This window comes from Elephantulus edwardii, unplaced genomic scaffold, assembly GCF_000299155.1.
Source record: "Elephantulus edwardii isolate Elephantulus edwardi_28Jun2011 unplaced genomic scaffold, EleEdw1.0 scaffold00030, whole genome shotgun sequence".
NCBI classification, from domain to species: domain Eukaryota; kingdom Metazoa; phylum Chordata; class Mammalia; order Macroscelidea; family Macroscelididae; genus Elephantulus; species Elephantulus edwardii.
The window spans coordinates 17,315,351-17,335,299 of record NW_006399780.1 but is presented as its reverse complement, the minus strand read 5'-3'; the positions used below and the strand labels follow the sequence as shown (position 1 = coordinate 17,335,299).

At 46.3% G+C, this 19,949-nt stretch overlaps 1 protein-coding gene across 1 annotated transcript; it reads left to right on the top strand.

The window, feature by feature from the left end:
• The first annotated feature begins 5,831 nt into the window (after nt 1–5,831).
• On the top strand, nt 5,832–14,822 carry KRT71 (keratin 71). The gene is made up of 9 exons (XM_006883862.1): nt 5,832–6,338; nt 9,090–9,304; nt 9,987–10,047; nt 10,599–10,694; nt 11,060–11,224; nt 11,374–11,499; nt 12,795–13,015; nt 13,885–13,919; nt 14,623–14,822. Exons 1-9 carry the CDS (start codon nt 5,892–5,894, stop codon nt 14,820–14,822), a joined length of 1,566 nt encoding a protein of 521 aa, XP_006883924.1. The 5' UTR covers nt 5,832–5,891.
• The last annotated feature ends 5,127 nt before the right edge of the window (nt 14,823–19,949 follow it).

Genomic DNA, 19,949 nt, shown 5'->3' with positions numbered 1-19,949 from the left:
TGCCTGAAACTGCAGAGGTGGGGGCAGAGCCAGGAGGTGGACACAGCAGGGGGACTTCCTGGGCAGCATTCCTATTTCCTGGCTTCATTTGCTGAGGAAGGCTGGCAGGACCTGGACTGATGTCATCCAAATAGCCCAGCTCATTCTCCTTAATTTTGGAGCCAATTACTTGCTCAGAGAATCATCTGCCTCTCTCTCAGTGCCCCTAGCCTTTCCTAATCCTGGGAATCCTGCCAGCCCAGCAGCTAGGTTCTGCCTCCTTGAACATGTCCTTCTCAGGCCTTCTCTGGCTCAAGAGCCTGCTGTGGCTCCCTATCACAACCTGGGATTCAGAGTTCCTCTTTCATGGTGTCTCTTCACTTGAACTTGCTAAAGGATGGTGGATCACTTCACTTCCTCACAAATGACCAGCCTCCTGCCGGCTTGATTTGTTCACCACTCACCACCAGTCCTCCCAAGCTTTCTTTTCTGAAAAGATTGGAATCCAAGCCTCCTCCTCCTCCAGGCAGCCATCGTGGATTCAAGTATTCTTGGCTCTTTTTTTTTTTCCATTTTCATAAACTAAATTTTCATTAAATACCACATTTCTTACTCCTGATCTCTAATCAGCCCAAGTAAGATGCTTAGCTACTTCTTTAAGTCTCTGTCACCAACCCCACCAGCAATTTACTGAACCCTCATTATTTCTTAGATGTGAGTTTTTTCCAAATAACATTGGCTCTTGCTTTTCTCTGTATTCCTGTTCCCCGCCACACACTATAGTGATTACCCTCTTGGATTGTACTAAATACTCTTTTCCTTCTCTGAGACCTTCTATCTGTAGGCTTTTCAGAGCCTAGAACACTATGAGGAAGAGCAAACATGCTAACTAAAGCCCTGGGGTCAAAAACAAACATGTCAAACTGCTCATTGTCACAGATGTAGAAGCAGAAACTACAGGCAGAACTACTGTGAGTTAGGCTGTGGTGACTGGTGTGTTTCTATGATGCTGGAAGCTACACCGCTGATGTTTCACTCATGGTGGACAGGTTGCAGCAGACTTTCTAGACTAGAAAGAAAGACTTGTTGATCTACTTCCAAAAATCAGCCAGGATAAACTCTAAAGATCACAAGAGTGACTCTTTAGAGTGTTGGGAGATGAACCCCTTGATTAGAAGACAATCTAGGTTCACAATGTTTTCTGTACCAACAATCATAGTCACGACACAGAGAAGAGATAGACGATTTGTTCTGTTATGGAATTGTTACATAGGGAATTATACATGACGCCACAGCAACTAATCGCAGTATGCATACACACATGCACACACATGCGCGCACACAAACAGGGAGCTCTGATGGCCTAGTCCATAGGTAGTTGTGCCAAGGGTGATGTCCCTCTGACCATTCAAAGTCAACAGCGGCTCCATGGGAGAAAAGGGGGCAATCTATTCCTGTGTGAGTTACAGCCTCCAAAATCCTGCTGGAGGATATTAGAGTTTTGAAAGAGAAAGAGGTAAAATAAAGGTACAAAAACCATTGTGACTAGAAATCCAAGAGCCAAACAAATGTCATTTCTTTAATGAGCTTTTTCTTCTTTCTTTTCCTAACTGTCTGACATAGATCTTCCTGGTGTCTTTGTGACTTGACTCTCTAATCTGACACCTTATCTTCACTCCCCTTCCCAACTTACAGATGACTCAGCTACAGCACAGAGAAGTCAGTGCCTTGACAGATGCTACCAAAAACGGAATTTCTTCATAGAAAGCTGGGTGATCCCATACATGGGGGGGAAGATGAAGCTGAGATGTGGATGCTCATGTTCTGTGTATTCCCACAGCTCCTGAGTGAGGCCTCCCAGTGGTTGGGACACATCTCCCCCAGCTCCCCAGATTTCAGTTAAGGCAGAGTCAGGTCTTTGTGACCTCAGTGAACCATAACTCTGTCCTGGTTTTCTTCAACTCCAGTCAACCCCTGTCCTCCCTTCAACAAAACACAGGAGCCTTGGCGGTCCACCTGGGTCCACCCTTCTTGTGGGTGGCCTAGAACTCTCCTTCTTCCTCATCTATCACAGTCCTCATCAACAACACAGGGTGTCTCATTCACAATGGCCAGTATCTAATTAAGGAATTCATACTGAGGTGATAATGGCTTGATGAGGTACTTCTCCCAGAGACACCTGCATTTAGAAGGCAGACACCTTTACCCGGCCCTTATGACTGCTTGGTAGGTGTTCAATACATTTTTGATAAGTGGGTCAACACCAGTGGGCTTATGTAGGAAACATCCTCAAAGAGTCTCCTACAGGCCCTTATTCTCAGTAGGTCCTTCTTGGTTTAATATGAACTAATTCATTAATTAATCTATTATTATGATGATTCCTAATGGACAGTTTCTTTGACCCTGGGACTTCAGACCTGACCCCTCCCCATCTACCATCATCACCTCACCCTGCAGAGAATGTGCTGACTAAGGTGACCCAGAAGAGGAGAAAGAAGCCTCCCTAATTCCACTTTACTCTTTGGTGTTAATATTTGATAATATTTGTTGAACATGAAATATGTGTGAAGCTCTAACTAAGCACTTCACACAGATTAACACAGGTGATCGCCACAGACATCCTCTAAGGAATTTATGATCCTGTTTCTCATTGGGAAAGCTGAGGCATAGAGAAGTAAAGCTGTCCTGCTACGTGGAGCAGCAGAATTCAGACGTATAAAGGAGTCCCTGGCTCCTGTCTGGTATGATTTTATGATGGAAGTAGGTCCAGAAGTTTCTCAAAGATAAGCCACCTCTGCTGCCTGACTCTTGCTTCAACAAAGGACAATTCATCTGTGGCCCCACACTGGAAAGTTGGTCCTAGATCCCAAGAGAAAGTACACAGGGAGGAATTAACTAGTGGCCAAGTGCCCAGCACCTAAATTTTCTATACAAGGTCAATGGACATATGAGCCCAGGTGTAGAGAAGAGGTCTCTCTTACTCTCATTATTGCTGAGGCAAAACTAGCTCATTGCTGATCCTCCAGTGAGTTTTCTGAAGCTGTAAATCACAAGGGAAGAGATTGTCCCTCTTTCTCCCACAGAACAGTTGGTGGATTCAAGCTGACAGCACCGCCTTTGCATTAGTAGCACAGCTTTCTCTATGCACTAAATCCAAGGTTTTATGAAAATGGGAACAATAAGTCAAGAAGCAAAGTAACATCAGGGCTGAAGACGACAGCTGTGCTCACTGCGGCTGCGGAGTTGCCATGCACATTAGAGAAACATATAGCCAGCAGAGCAGTCAATGGGGAAACCTCATGAAAAGACTGCATTCTGGGAGTTATGAAAAGCTTTTAGCATTGTATTGCTAACTCATCCTGTTCCCTGCACTGATCACAACACTTGACACATAGTAGGTGCTTGTGAGAGGTTTATAGAAGAAAGGAAGGTGGGAAAGAAGAAGGAAAGAAGGAAGGACTAGATTAGGTGCCCTCTGTCATGGAGAAGTTTCCACGCTCCTTACAAAGAAAAGCTATGATATATGAAATGAATTCAGAGGAATTTCATGAGAGCTGGCCACACAGTCCTTTCCATCTCATACTGATGTCAAGTGCTACAGAAGTTGAGAAAGGCTCAGATCTAGCCCAGGTTGATTCAAGACTTCTTGGAGGAGACAGTATGGGAAAGCAATGGTGGGGAAGGGAACACTGGTAGAACCAATGGAAGATGGAGAGAAAATAAAGGAGGAGAAGATGAGGAAGAGAAGAAAATTCTGGTGAACTCGATAAGAATAATGAATGCAAAGAGACAATACGAAAGGGACTTGATCCCAAGTCAACCGCATAAAGCAAGTGAAAGAGCAGCTTGCCCAGCCCAGCTCCAGGTTTCCTTCTTTCCTCCTGTGAACATCACCAGCCAAGTGCCACCACACACCCATGGGCCCCATCAGGGACTTTTGCGCAAGGGCATTCTCCAGGCAAAGAGCTAAGGGTGGAAGAGCAATGACAGTTACAGGAGACACACCGTAGGAGACTGGAAGCCTTGAGTCATGGGACCATCACAGCAGCCAGTGACAAGGATAGAGGAGATAGCAAGGGGATCCCAGGCCTGGATCACAGGGGTGTGTGGAGTCGGGTAACAGTGTTCGCTGGGTCACCTCTCTGGGATTAATTTCCAGCCAAAGCTGTTTGAAGGCTTAGACCCCTGGAAAGATCTAACCAGCTTGCCTTCTTGACCCTTGTGGGTCTGGGGTTAGAAGAACAGTGAAGTGTCATGCTGATAGCAGCTTCATCTTGTATTGTGGTAAATGTTGTTGTTGTTATGTGCCATCGAGTTGCTTGCGACTCATGTTGTTGTTGTTGTTATGTGCCGTCGAGTCATTTGCGACTCATAGCGACCCTATGCACAATAGCCCTAAACCGTGCTCTATCCTGTGCCAATCTCATTGCCTCTGACACACCCATCCTGATTACCCCAGTCACTGAATCAATCCACCTCATAGAGGGTCTTCCTCTCGTGTGTTGTCCCTCTACTCTACCCAGCATGATGTCCCTCTCTAAAGACCTGTCTCTCCTTACAACATGTCCAAAGTATGTCAGACGAAGCCCCGGAATCCTTGCGACTCATAGTGACCCTAAATACACATGGAGTAAAACATTTGACAGTGTTCCATGGATAGTTCTGTGACATTAATTATACTTATCAATTGTTGTCGGTTGCCATTGAATGAGCTCTGACTTGCGACAACCTCATGTGTAACTGCACAAAATGTTACTTGTTGCTGAGCCATCTTCAAGATTTATCTGAGCTTGTTGTGTTGTTTGTCTCTTTGAGGATCCATTGATCCTCTCCTTCACCAAACAAGATGTCTTTCTCTATGCCTTTCCTGACTGGCCCAAAGTAAGCAAGACAATATCTCACCGTCCTAACGTGTAAGGAACATTCTGGGTGTATGATTCTTCTCTTCAAGTTAATGCCAATTGTATCAGCAGATAGCAAGGGAAAGAGACACAAGTAGTGGAGTGGAACACACCACAGGGTATTTTCCTGAAAGCCTGTAGAACATGGCCAAGTCTCTCTTCTCCTTCCTGTTGAAGCCCAGAATTTGGCAGCCACTTTCCCCAGTGTCCTTCTCCTTTTCTTTTTCTCCAGCCTTAGAGAGTGAGATGACTGTGAACTGATGGAGATTGAGGGAGATGAAATATGGAGGAGATCTTTCCAAGGAGTTTCCAAGGAGATCTTTTCGAGCACATGCTTCTCATATATGATCGACTCTGTTGATGGCTCATGCCAGGAAGTGGGCCACTCCATCCCTAATATGATGACAATAGAGCTACCACCATGCTCCTTGGGTTAGTAGAAGGGGCAATCTGGTTGTGTCCCAGGAGTTCTGAGCGACAGGTGAATGTTTGAAAGATCTGTCCATTTCCAGGAAAGACATAGCTATGACTGGAGCTCCTGGTACTCTGCATAGAGGTCTTCCCTATCCAGAATATCTGTCTATCTCTATCATGTCCCTGTCCCCTGAGCCCCCAAGAGAAAAATCAAGAATTCTGAAGAGATTAATCAGCATGAGGATAGTGAGGTGTCAGTGATATCCCCCTGGAGTGGCTGGGACCTGGGGCAAATTACCCTAAAACAGCAGGTTAATTAGTTAAGACCCAAATTACATGAGCAAGGCTTGCAAGCCCAGCAATTTGAAGGTTTCATGTTGTTTCAAAGGTGGGGAGGGCTTGATCTCTAGCTCAGCATTGAGAAAATGACTTCTTGCTCCCAGGCAAGCCAAACCCACGAATTAAGCAGTTGACTGCCCATCCAGGAGCCCCAGTGTCAAGCATATATAAAGGGACCTGCCAGTTCTCACCACAACCAGCAGAACCTTGTGGGATTCTCACCTCCTCTCCTCTCTGAGCTCCATCTCCACCAGCAACATGAGCCGTCAGTTCACATCCAAGCCTGGAGCTGCCAACAAGGGAAGCTTCAGTGGCTGCTCAGCAGTGCTCTCTGGGGGCAGCTCAGCCTCCTACCGGGCAGGGGGCAAAGGGCTCAGCGGAGCATTTGGTAGTCGGAGCCTCTACAATATGGGGGGTACCCGGAGCATCTCCTTCAACCTGGCCAGTGGCAACGGCAAGACTGGAGCCTATGGGTTTGGCCGGAATCGGGCCAGTGGCTTTGCTGGCAGCATGTTTGGCAGTGTGGCCCTGGGGCCCATGTGCACCACCGTGTGCCCGCCTGGAGGCATCCATCAGGTGACTGTCAACGAAAGCCTTCTGGAACCCCTCAACGTGGAGCTGGACCCCGAGATCCAGAAAGTGCGCTCTCAGGAGCGGGAACAGATCAAGGCACTGAACAACAAGTTTGCCTCTTTCATTGACAAGGTAAGACTGCTAGGACCTGGTGGAACCTCTGAACAGCCCTTCTCTTCTGTTCCCTTATCTTCCTTTCTCTTCCCAACTCATGTGGTCTTGTTAGAGTAGGAGAGATGGAAGCTAGATATGAGAAGGCACTGTCTACAGACTCGGTAAATGCTTTCCCAAGCCAGAACAATTTGTATAAGTTTCTCTGTTCACAACTAGAAGAAACTGATCCGGGTACCAGTAGGAGATAAAAGGGAAGAGATCTACTCTTTATTCACAAGATTCCAACTGGTTCTCTTGCTAAGCCTGAGGGTCACAGAGGTGTATCCAGAGAGGACCAACAAGATGGAATCCACCCTAAGTAACCAAGAAGGCTTGTTCTCCTCCCGACACAAGCTGATCTCATCAGCCAGTCTGTTAACAGTTGAATGGAGAGCATCAGTGTGTGGTCATTCCAAGCCCTTCAGGTTCACAGCTGTCTCAGCTGTGGGGTTTGTTTCCTGTAGTGTTAAGGAGTCCTGACTGCTCTTACGTGAGGCCTGGCTTCAGTCCTGCCCCTATCACTTGTCAGCTGGCTGCCATTAGGAAATTCTCTTACCCTGCTGGTGCCTTTATTTCCTTATCTTTAAAATGAAGATAATAATCCACTTCAAGGTTTTAAAAATAAAAGGCTTGTGAAGGTCTTGGCATAAGTGCAAAATTGTGGTTGTTGTTGCAATAATTTTTTTATCTCATGAGGTCTGGGGAGAGGTACTGAGAAGGAGAAGAACAAAAAGACTGGAAGATAGCCAAGGGATCATCCAATCCAGATAAGCTCTGGGCTTTTAAGAAATTATTACATCCATTATATAGATGAATCAGCAAAGGCATGGAGTTAAATGCCATGTCTAAGGTCATTTGAGAAGAAGGGAAAGATTTCCTGTATCCTGCCTCTAAGGACCAGTCCAAGAGCCAAGAAAGTTATGTCACAAATAGACACTGAGACGGCCAAGCACAATCAATAAGAGTGCATCTAAATTCCAAAATCAATCTCCATAAAATCTATGTGTTTCCTACTGCCAAAGGGGCCCTTTAGAGTAGTGAGAGAAGAGCTTCACCCTGAAACCCACAGCGTCCCTTTTCAGCAGGAAGTAGCTAAGAGAATACGCCATCCCCTTTTCCTTATGACTCAGGGTGAAGTCTCTCTCAGGGAGGAGTGATAGGGAATGGCAAAGGACACACTGACAAAGGAGATTAATCAGAACTGGCTTTGACAAGCACTGTGCCATTTGGACAAGAACAAACTGGGAGGAGGGTAGAGAGAATAGTGCAACAATGAATGAATGGAAACCCAAAATCTCTGTAAATGTTTATGAAAATTAATAAAATATAATTATAGAAAAAACAAAACAAAACAAAACAAAACAAATAGACACTGAGGATGAAGCAATGGAAGATGAAAACCTATGGTTGAAAAAGTGACATGGTTATTACTGCTTAGACTCCCCTTGCAATTCTAGATTTTTCTGTGGAGGCTTCTCTGTTGTCCTTTGCTCCGTCTCAGCGGCTCTGGGTGCCTCTGTGGCTTTGTGCTCATCTAGACCATTTTATGTATGGATGATCAGCATAGTCTAAGGATAGGATCCTAGAGCACAAGTATGGACTGATCCTTCCCTGGGCTTCTCAAACTCTATTAAATATGAAGGGGTGAAGTCTAGAGACATGGAAACCAAGATCAACATGAAGACAGTCACCTCTTGTCAACAACTGTGGCTGCTCAAGGATAGAGGGAAAGAGGTTCAAAAGTTGAATAGTCCTCAAATAACTTTAGTCTCCTGAGTACAATCTCTTGACCTCTTGACCTCTGGTAGCCAGAGAAAATATGTAAATCTTATCATAATCTAGATGTGTCCAGAAGTCCAATATGTACTGGGTGCTTTATATTATAGAATTTTACTCTATGGCTAGTATTTTGCCTTCTGTATACATATAAATATGAAATAGGTAAGTCTTGTTGAATAAAGTCCTGAATGATCTGCTGGAGACAGTTTTTCAAGGAATAATCTCATTTTATAGTGAATTTCAAATTCTTCTCTCTTCATCTATGTTTCCGACTTTGTGGAGCAGAGCTGTAATCACATGGGAGCCTTGCTTATGCAGATTATGAGAAGTGAGATTCTGAAGTCTGCAGACAAACTCTCCTCTTCTCAGTTTTCAAGTCCAATGAAGGACAGCAAAGGAAAGGGAGCTCCAGTATGACCCCTTGTGCCACACGCCATGCTTGCTACAGGGAAGATGACTGATTAGGACTCATGGTAGAGGAAGGAAGCTGGAGTAGAGTTGGGACATGAGGCAGGAATTTAAATACCCAGAGGTCCTCATATGAGCTCTGGCATGTTTTTAAGAACAGGTTTCCTTCAGTGGAATGGTCAACCTTTCCTGTTAAAAGGTTGAACAATAGAGAGCTAGTTTGATTTCTATTCTGGTATTTTTAGATATTCCTTGGGCCTGGTGTTGTGTTTGTGGGTAACATTGTTCTAAGTGGTACAGAACTTGTCTGTCAGTTTGCTGTACTGAGATAACCTGGGGTTGCTGTGATACTGAATGCTGTGCCACTGGTGTATCAAATGCCATAAAAGTTATCCATGGTGGACAGGATTTGGTAGAGTGCCCAGGTTAAGACAGACTTGGCAGGATTGGCATCTACTTCTTAAATAACAGGCCTTTAGAAATACTATGAACACTATGACTGTGTCCATGGTGGCTCAACGGTGTCTGGTCTTTGTGCTTTAGGTGCGGTTCCTGGAACAGCAGAACCAGGTTCTGGAGACCAAGTGGGAGCTCCTTCAGCAGCTGGACCTGAACAACTGCAAGAACAACCTGGAGCCCATCCTTGAGGGCTACATTGGCAACCTGCAAAAGAAGCTGGAAACGCTGTCTGGAGACAGAGTGAGGCTGGACTCAGAGCTGAGGAACGTGAGGGATGTGGTAGAAGACTACAAGAAGAAGTGAGTGAGGGAGGGGACCCTGTGTAATAGGACAATTTTACATGTCTATCTGAGCTCATACCACATGAGTTGATTCCTTAGGACCTGGGCAGATGCCCCAGTATGTGTACTTAAACTTTTCTGGGGGAAGAACAGTATCCCAGGTCACACTGAGCACAGTGCCTTAACAAACTTCTGGAACTTGCTCTCTGTTCTTGTAACCTCTGGTGCAAGACAAACCTGGACAAACTTCCAGTTCACTGGATGGTGACCAGAGAATTACTTCTGCCTGTGGGATGAGGGAACTTGGAAGAACCTTGCATGTTCTCCCAGCATGTCCATATTCTCTTGGTAAAATGGTGCTAAGTGTATCTACCTCCCAGAAGTATGGTTAGGAGCAAATGAGGAAACACAAGTGGGAAAATTTTGCTTTATTTAAATTTTGGGGAAGTATTACTTGTTTCCTCTAAGATTTCTCTCAGGACAGTCACTCCACATGCTCCTCATTTTGCAAGCTGGGACTTTAAATAAGGTTCCTTTTTACACACTTGGTTGCCATGTCCTCTCCTCTTGGAAACTCTCCTTGCCTGGCTGGGAACCTTTAGTATCTCTGGTTTCTTAACCAATACACCACTCCTTACTCAAAGTCTTCCCTGAACAAACAAGGGCTTTCAGTAAGATGTCTCATTCAACATTCCCTCAGGTATGAGGAAGAAATCAACAGGCGGACTGCTGCGGAGAATGAGTTTGTGCTGCTGAAGAAGGTAAGGAGGATGGCAGGCCCTGATTCCTAGCGGTTGGTCTGGGACCAGATATGTTGAGCCTACCACCGTGCTCCACTGCCAGCCAGAAAAAAACAACAACCAGGCAACTGGTTCAGAAAGAGCGAGATGAAAGGCAAGAAAATCCACAATGAGGACTATTCAGGAAAAGGAAAAGGCAGAGAACATGATAGTAAGAGGACTTACTGAAAGCTTTTATGTGGTCATGGGCTATCCAGAGTGCATAATCATGGAGTGACTCTTTCTCCTGCAAGGATGCTATAAAGGGGTTCCCAGTGCAGCTGGAAGGATCGGGTCCAGGCAATAGCAGGATGACTAGTAACTGGTCTTTTCAAAAAGACCCACTACTCTGACAGAGGGAGAAGTCCTCTGGGATGGGATGAGTGTGCCTTGGACTTCTCATCTCTTTCTGATGCACCATGCAAAGAGTACAGAATAGGGATTGCTACATTATTCACATTGAGGTGGATGGGGTCCATCTTTCTGAGTGGCAACAGCATAACCACTCATTGGATGGCTTGGTTATATTTCAGGATGTGGATGCGGCATATGCCAATAAAGTAGAGCTGCAGGCCAAGGTGGACTCCATGGACCAGGACATCAAATTCCTCAAGTGTCTCTTTGATGCAGTAAGTATGTCTCTCAACTCCATCCATCTGGGGACAAGACACAGGGTTCAACCCTATTCTAAGGGACTAAGAAAGATCAACTCTTCCCTCAAGTTAGTCATTCAACTACCATTTCAGCCTTAAGAGGCTTCCAAACTTTACCCTGTGGGTAGAAGGAAATGGACCCTGGCCCCTTCTTGTGATGGTGCCAGGAATCTGTCTGGGGCCTAACAGTGACTTGTCTTTGCTCAGAGTGGTAATAGCTTGGGTTTTGAGCCTTTAATGTGGCATCACTGGCATTTGCTCCCCTTGCTTAGGGGGAAGCTGCCCAATGTCAGCCTTATACAGTGACCATGTCCCAAGCTCATCTGTGTTTCCTCTTGCAGGAGATCACTCAGATCCAGTCACACATCAGTGACATGTCTGTCATCCTGTCCATGGACAACAACCGCAACCTGAACCTGGACAGCATCATCGATGAGATCCGTAATCAATATGAAGACATTGCCCTGAAAAGCAAAGCTGAGGCTGAAGCCCTGTATCAGACCAAGGTAAGCTGGGCTGAGGCTGGGCTGGAGATGGTGAACTTCAGGTCCCAGGGCTAAGTCGGCTCATCCTCAGAGCAGAAGCCATACTCCTTCATGTATACAATATGCTCTACTTCAGAATCCATCCCCAACCCGGGGCTTTGTGCTCTTAGTTCCAGGAACTGCAGCTGGCAGCAGGCCAGCATGGAGATGACCTCAAAAACACCAAGAATGAAATCACAGAACTCACTCGGCTCATCCAGAGGATCCGCTCAGAGATTGAGAACGTGAAGAAGCAGGTAAGGGTTGTCCAAGGCCGGGGCAGACAAGCTCAAGTGCAAAGATAGAGGAGCTGGCCGAGGGTATCAGCCATCTCACCCATGAGATAAGTCCAGGGAGGTCACTACCTCTAACAGATTGAATGGGATATCCTGAAGCCATTTCATCTACTGACTCCACAGACAGCTGCTCTAACTCCCTTTAGGGAATCTTCTCCCACCCCTATCATGGGCCAGAACCCCTTGGTCCTCCCCTCTTCTCTTAGCTCTCCTGGCACCTCCTCTTGCCTATACTCACTTTTTAAGACTGTCTCACATAGCTTTCCATTTCCAACTAGATTAAAAAGTCTTTGGAGGCAGAGAACTTACTGCTTTGTTAACCTTTGTTTTTCTAGCATTTAGCACAGGGCCTACCACACGATATTAGCTTAATAAATAACTGTTGTATTTATTGTTGACAAGGAGAAACAAGCTCAGAAAACACCCATAAAATTGTTTCAGCAGATGTGTACAAACACTGGCATCCCTGCTAAGAGTCTAGGCTGCAGTTTCAGCTTTAGGGAGGTGTGGAGATAAGATATGTTTATAGAACAGTAATGGCAGCAAACTATTATTTCATCTGCTTAATCTGCACAATGACCACGTGAGGGTCATTGTTATAGATGAGAAAGCTGAGGCTCAAAGAGGTTCAGTGGGTGACATCATTGGTAAGTGGTGCACTGTGATCTGAACCAAGGTCTCCTATCTCATTTTCCAGGGTGGTTTCCATTACCTGCTGAGGTCAAGCACTAGTCCCTTTGTGACCTTGAGTAAATGCCTGGGTGTTACTTCACAGGGTGCTGTAAAAACTAAATGAGCTAAAGCATGAAAAGTGGTGACTGCCATGGGACATGACCTTCTCTGTGCCCTTGTCTGGTCCCTGCATCTGAGCAGTTGGCATTGTTGCACCTAACACACCATGTTATGACTTTCCCCCTAATTTTTAACTTGAGAACAAGAAAGCAAAGACTATCCTTATTTTATATTAGTGTTTGTGAGTGGAAGATGTCTTTGTACTCAGCTGAAGTGCTGAATAGGCCAGCATCTCATGGGAGAAAGAGTCACAATTTCCCATCTTCTAAACACAACAGGAGGAGGAGAGAGAGAGAGGACCTGTCCAGTCCCAAAGGAATTCCAGTGGTAGAACAGAGCAGGATGTTATGAAGGATTCTAGTGGGTATCTTTGCCACAGAATCTTAAAGAACAAGAGAGATTTTTAAGTAGGTGACTCCAATGGTCCCTTTGGGTTTCCTCACTTCCCTGTGTCTCTTCTTTAGGCTTCCAACCTGGAGACGGCCATTGCCGATGCAGAACAGCGGGGTGACAGTGCCCTGAAGGACGCCCGGGCCAAGCTGGATGAGCTGGAGTCCGCCCTGCACCAGGGCAAGGAGGAGCTGGCCCGGCTGCTGCGTGACTACCAGGAGCTCACAAGCCTGAAGCTGGCCCTGGACATGGAGATCGCCACCTACCGCAAACTGCTGGAGAGTGAGGAGTGCAGGTGAGGATGGGGCACCGTCCTGCGGGAGGGAGACTCCAAGGGCTCTCCCCAGTATTCTGATCCAGGAAAGATGAGCTCTTGGGATGTGAGGAGGGTGGTTGGTGATAGGAATTAATCCTAGTAATGAATAATACCTACTGAAGAGCCCATTGAAGAGATTTTGGGGGTATGAATCCAAAGGTTGATGGTTCAAGTCCACCCAGAGGTATATTAAGGAAAGACCTGGTGATCAGTTTCTTTGAAATCAGCCATTAAAATCCTATGTATCATGATTCTATGCTGATGCATATGGGGTAAATAAAAGTTGGTTACTCCATGGTAACCATAAGTTCATAACTCTATGGTACCTGGCTTTTTAAAATGAAGGCTTAAATGCTTATTTCATATCTGATGCTGTGCTATTTTACCTAGATTTGTTCACGTAATCTTTACGACTTCCTTGGGTGCATATGAGAACACTCTATTGAACCTTTTCCTGTTCCCACCCCCTCAACCAAAACCAGCAACAACTCATTGTCATATAAGACCCTCTTCTACCTTCCCTACTTATCCAGGTTCAACATGAGCTTGTCAAGATTGTCTGGGGGCAGTCATTCCACGCTTTTCAATGCCCTGGGGAAGTGGAAAGTCCTGGGGTGGGGGGTGGACCTAACACATGGGGAGTGTACACATTCTATTTCATGCAAATTAATCTGGGGACTGAGTTGTTGCCTGATTGGTCCAAAGATTCAGGGTTGTCCCTGAAGTGTCTCAAGGTCTTAGAGATCTCTGGAATTGAGACCTCCATATCAGGTCTGTGGCTCAATTGTTCTGAGGCTTTTCTCCAGGCAGAGAAGGCTGATGACTGCTCTCTTTTCTTTCTGTTACAGAATGTCAGGAGAATTTCCTTCCCCGGTCAGCATCTGTAAGTACTTATGTTTTTTCTCCTAGAATTGAAGAAGCTGGGGACTAGCGAGGACCTTAGTCACAACCTGTATGTGTAGATGAGGACTCTAAGAATCAGAGAGGGAAAAGCCTTGCTTAAGATCACACAGCAACCACATGGCAGAGCACAGCTGGATATCAGGTCTCTAGACTGCCAGCCCAGGGCTGTTTCCTGCTTGTCACTCTGTTCTCAGGAGTGACAGCTAGGGAAGTCTATTACCATAGGGGATGTGCTGCAAGAAAATTATTTCTGTGAGGTACGAGGAGGAGTTGAATTTGGGAGCTGTCATCAGATCTGGGCTAGAGAGTCAGAGGGGCTGGAGAAATCAGGGAAAAAAAGGGGGGGGATACACTTTAGATATCAAGGCAGCAGTATTCAATCTCTGAGTTTAGTTAAGAGGTTAAAGAGATAATCATAGTCCAGAAGTAAAGTAGCTATGTTGTTAGCTGGAGCAAAAAAATAGGTTTCTGAGAACAAACAGAGCAAGTATTAGCCAGATTTGGTATAAATTGATCAAGTCAAGGGTAGCCTATGGGGAAATGATCTCCCAGTGGGAGGCTATGATCAAAGCCCAACCCACCCAGCTCCCTGAAACTGCCCCATGTGTCTTAGGGACAGGACACCTTCCCTGGACCAGTCCAGGTCTGGCTGTATGGGTACTGACTGGGATTCTCTCCCGCAGCTATTATCAGCAGCACGAGCGGTGGCTTCCGGCCCTCCTCAGTCAGTGGTGGCTATGTGGCCAACAGTGGCAGCTGCATCTCTGGAGTGTGCAGCGTCCGCGGTGGGGAGAGCAGAAGCCGGGCCAGTGCTGGGGATTACAAGGAAACCCTGAGCAAGAGCTCCAGCCTCAGCGTCCCCTCCAAGAAAGCCAGCCGGTAGAGAGGCCCTGAGCTCTTCTACCACCCCATGACCCCACTCTGCACCTCACACTGCCTTCTCCCCAGTCCACCATCAGCTCTGTCTGCACCCTGCCTTCCCTGTGCTTGTACATCTGGCTCGGCCACTCTACTCCGAGCCTCTGTCTCCTGAGCCTGGACAAGACTGGACAGCTTATCCTGTGGAATGCTGCCTCTACACCTCATCTTGCAACCCCCTGGAGCTCCCTTCCCTGGCTGCCTTCCTCCAGCCACTCTACCGTCTTGGCTCCTGGGCCAGCCCTTCCCCCTTTGCCCACCCTCTGGTTTAGTTTCCAAGTGCTCTCTCTGCCAGCTCCTTGAGTTTCAGATTGAGGTCCCCTCACAATCGGGGCCATAGTCCAGCTTTGTCCTATAATAGGACCTGGTTCTGTGCTCAAGTAAAGAAGGCTGGAGGACTGACACCAAGAGCAGCCCAGTCCCAACCTGGCTCAGGTTTGCAGCTCATTCCAAGTGAGACCCAAGACAATGTGGGGTCTCTTCCTCCACTCTCCTGCAGCGGAGAGGAGACAACTTTCGCTTCCCTCTTGTTCTTAGTGACCCACCCTGTTGCATCCTCAATAAACAGCACGATCTAATGGCTTGGTCTCTGAGTATTTAAAGCGCATGCGTTCATTTCCATTCAAATGCTCCCAGAAGCAAACACAAGAAACACAGAATGCACATGAACCCACATTTGTATAAACATACTAACAGCATGTGCATAGACATGGACACTTGCATATAGCACACACGTGCACACATATGAGCACTCACACACAACACAGAGATACACAATATACATACCACTGAGCAGTGCCTGTGCGGCCTGTATTTCTAGGTTCATATTCTTTGTGCAGCAGAAAAAGAAGAAACTCTATGAACATTCAAAGCAGTGAGGGTGGCAATGTGGTGTCAGTGCTGCAAGTCAGGGTATGTCATGGGTCTTCTGAAAGGAGGGAAGTTTAAGAGATGGGGAGGTGGGGGATGGCAAGAAGGAAGTAGCACAGAAAACAATGTATGCAACTTAATCTGTAGCATTTAAGGAAAGTATTCATTTGGTTAATGCTTTTGAAATGGTCCTGTTTCTGGCAGGGACTGGGGCCTCTTTCTGGAACTGGATCTTCCCAGGTGGGGAAGTGGGAACTTGGCAGAAGGATATCTGCTTGTGTCCCACCTTTTCCTTCTTTTTTGAGCCAGAGCTAATGAGCAGTCAGACTGAGAACCGCTGGCCTGGAGTATAATCTGAGAAACAGGACATCAAATCAGGTTAGCCTGGTTCAGCCATAGTCAATGAAGTGACCCTGGATTAGATCCAAATTTTTAAGATGTCAGTGAACCAGAATGTTGACCTGTATAGGAAAAAATTACAGGTCAAAGTCTTGCTACAAACTTTCTGTCTCTCAACCACGTATTTTGACTGACTGAGTTGAAGACAACGGTGCCCTGCTCAAAGATGGTGACCCACTGAGCTCCTTTGAAGGGGTGTGGTTCTCCACTGTCCTGGCAATAATCCATTCTCCTCTATCGGGTTCCCCAAAGGGCTCACTACCCTACCATTCCAGGGCTTTGACTATAATTTTTCCCATTCCAATTATTACCAAATCTCCTCAATTTAAAAAATTTTAATCTTTTCAGATTTAACTTTATTGACCATGACTGAACCAGTTTAAAATGTCTCAAAGTCTTGCTTAGAAACATTCTGTGGTTGGGCCCAGATCAGAGGGAACAAACAGTAGGATCAATTGCACCTTGCCATGGTCACAGATGGGTGGGGGGCGGTGTGCCTCACCCTCTCTCCTTGGTGCTTATCTGAGGATTTATAGCATACAGATCACTTTCTCACCAATATTGGAGACCAGCACTTTACAGAAGTGTTACTATTGTTATTTTACACATGAAATAAACTGAGGCTGATCAAAGGTCCTGTGTATGTATGTGGAAGAAGCTCTGCTGGTATAGTGTGTAGCATGCTGTGCTGTTAACCAAATGGTTGGCAGTTCAACTCCACCAGCTGCTCCTGGGAAGAAAGAGAGACAGTCTACTCTTGTTAAGATTTATTTACACTTTCAGAATCCTGGTGGAGGGGCTTTAGAGTCAGGATTGATTTGACAGCAGTAGAATCCTGGGCTAATGGAAACCTCAAAGATACATGGTCTACTGCTTGCCTTTTAGGAGATTATACAGAGGATACTGGACTCAGGGCTCAGTTCCAGCTTGTGAGTCTGGACAAAGCTCTGTCTGTGGCAGTGCAGTCACCTGCCTGCCTGTCCATTTCTCCCACACCCTGCAATTTCATAGGGTGAGTGGGAGAAAGGACTTAATGCTTTGGAAGACCCATTCTACACAAATTCTTAAATGACCATGATTTCCTGACTGATGTGAGTGACCTCTGTACTAATGAGCAGAAACTTCTCTATTTCGCTAGCCAAAAAATTAAGTCACTCAGAAGGGCAGAGGTCTTGTCCAAGGTCATCTAGGTTTTCAGAGGCAGAGCTGGCTGCGCTCAAAACATTGTGCTTTCATGCCATGTGGTCTTTTAAACATACAGTGGTGGTCTCCAACATGAATAACAGACATGTTCAACACCCAACAGTACTGATCTCAATATAAGTGAAAAGGTGATGTCCTCCTGGTGGGCAGGAGTGTCAAGGGGCAGCAGAGAGAGGCCTGAGTGGATCCGGAATGGAGAGGATACTGAAAAACAATAACAACGCGCTTCTTTACAAGATGGTGTTCAGTGATGTGGAAGAGAGGGGAGGTGGGGCCAAGGGGGAAGGAGAGGCCACTGGAGTGGCAGTGTGGGACAAGGACTGGCCAGAGGCTGCCTGGAAAGCCAGATGCATAGTATGCACATGTATTTAAGTGTTTAAGAAAGATCTTTCCTGCCCCAGCGTCCATTTTCTGCTTGTTACAAAAAAGGTAAGGAGAAACAAGCTCTGTGGGAACACCTCAGGAAGAGGAAAAGAAGTTCAGGCACGTTTTGGAGTTGGGATAAGGCCTTAAGTATGTGAATGGACCTTCAGTAGGAGGCAGAGCTTCTAGAAAACCAATGTGCCAGAGACCAGCTACTGAGAGATTCCTGAAGGAGAAATCAAGCTGGGCTCCGTGAGGCCTTGGACTTGGAACTACAGCTGAGCCAAAATTTGGTCTCTTCTGAGAGAGGGAGCTTTGGATTCTGTCATATGCATGCAGGACCTGCTTTTCTTTGCTCTTCAGTCACTTTTATCTCTTCTCAACTCTGTGGCTACATGCAAAGGCTGAACAATTTCATGTTCCTATTCCCCACTCATAGATCCCAAGGCTGAGTCTCTGAAATGAAATGATGCGTGATGGGGTCTGGCTCAGGCCTCAGGGCCTCAGTCCATTGTTCCTTTGTTTCTAATGCCGACTTAACAATTCCCACGACAGTACCACACTCAGCTAAAGCAAGAATCAGCAGGGATCAGCCAGCAAAACCCCTCCATCAGCCTTTCACTGTGAGTTATACAAAAGATATATCATTTCTTGCTCATCAACCTAGCCAGGTTCCAAAGTCCAGGTCATTATGGAGAAAATCCGTGTTGTACAAAAATGGAGGATGATCATATCAGATGGCAAAATGGAATATGACTACATCATTACGTAACAGCCAAAACAGCGCGGGTCATGGTCTAGTCAAACTGACATGTAGTCATAATCATCGCAGCCAGTGTTACACTGGCCGCCCATGTCAGTGTTTAGTACTGCTAGACGAAATAGCCAGCAGCTTGCTCACTATTGTCCTATATGTGACATGTTGGATAATGAAACAGTTTATTAGTGAAGAGTAGCTGGGGAGCCAAAAAGTAACCATTCTCTCTCCTGCATCCTTCATTGGGCCCTGGACGACATGAATTGTTGCATGAATTCCTCATGTCTCTGTGCTTCAAGTCATGGAAGTTCAAGAACAACCCTTTCTTACCCTTAAAAAATCCAGCACTACAATTGGTGGGATAATTGCATTGAGCAGGCGTGGCTTGTGTAGGAAGCTGTTTGGAGTGGAATTGAGAGACAAGGCAGGGCTAGGGAGACAGTCAAAGCAAAGGAGGATGTAGTGGTTAGTGATTACGGAGTGGAAGAAGGGGTCCTGGTGGTGCAGTGCTGACGTGTTGGGCTGTTAACTGAAAGATTCATGCAGTTAAAACCCATGAACTTCTCCATGGAAGAAAGAAGAGCAATCTCATCCCCTTAGGATTCACAGCCTCAGAAACCTGATGGAGGGTTGCCCTGAATCAGAGTTTTGTGGGCAGTGATTTATGGAGGAGGAGAAAACAGCAGGGGAAGGGAGAGGAGGAGAAAAGAAGAGAAAGAAGGAGAAGTGAAGAGAAAGGATGGGAGGGGGAGGGGAAAGGACAGAAGGGGAGGGGAAGAGAAGTAAGGGGGAGGAGAGTGAAGGAAAGGGGAGGGGAGAAAAGGAAGGGAAGGAGGCATAAAAGGAGAGGAGAGGGACAGAGGGGAAGGGAGAAGAGGGTAGAGGAAGGGAGGAGGGTCACCAGAAGACAGGCCATTGTTTGCAGAATGCCATTTCCTAGTGCAGGTAGCAGATACCCATTAGTTTTGCCCTCTGAGTGTCCATTTCTGTTTTCCACCCATCTTATTATTGCCTATCATCATTCTCCCAATACTAGTGGCCAGAGCCTATTTCTTCTGCACCTTTATATTCCTGGCATGTGCCTGGCACACAAATTGCACCAAGTTTGAACTGGTGGAATGATTCCTCTCCCCACAGGACACTGAACTTCAAAGTGCCCTCATGAATATTGATAGAAATGTATCTTAGTTCCTCCTAGCTGGAGGGTACAGTGGTAGACCAGAGTGTCAGACCAGAGTGGCCCAGGTAGGTAACCACCAGGGACTGTGGCGGGTCAAACTGGCCTTAAATGGAGATTAGCATCTTCAGAACCATTCTGGAGGGTCAAGAGAGCAGAAGGGCTTCCACATGGCACCTTGGGGTCCTGCCAAGGTGGCCAGGGGCCTCTCTGCCCTACCTGCTGCTAAGCTTCTTTTCTCTACATGTGAATTCTCCACCTCATGGCTGTCTCCTACACTGCAGGCCACCCAAAGTACCAAGTGGGAGTGGCAATGGAAACCA

Excerpts from the sequence above, each read along its gene's own strand:
- KRT71 (XM_006883862.1), top strand. The coding sequence starts at position 5,892 with ATGAGCCGTCAGTTCACATCCAAGCCTGGAGCTGCCAACAAGGGAAGC. Across the intron at positions 6,339-9,089 it reads TTGCCTCTTTCATTGACAAG|GTGCGGTTCCTGGAACAGCA; the intron begins GTAAGACTGCTA and ends TTTGTGCTTTAG. Across the intron at positions 13,016-13,884 it reads CTGGAGAGTGAGGAGTGCAG|AATGTCAGGAGAATTTCCTT; the intron begins GTGAGGATGGGG and ends TTTCTGTTACAG.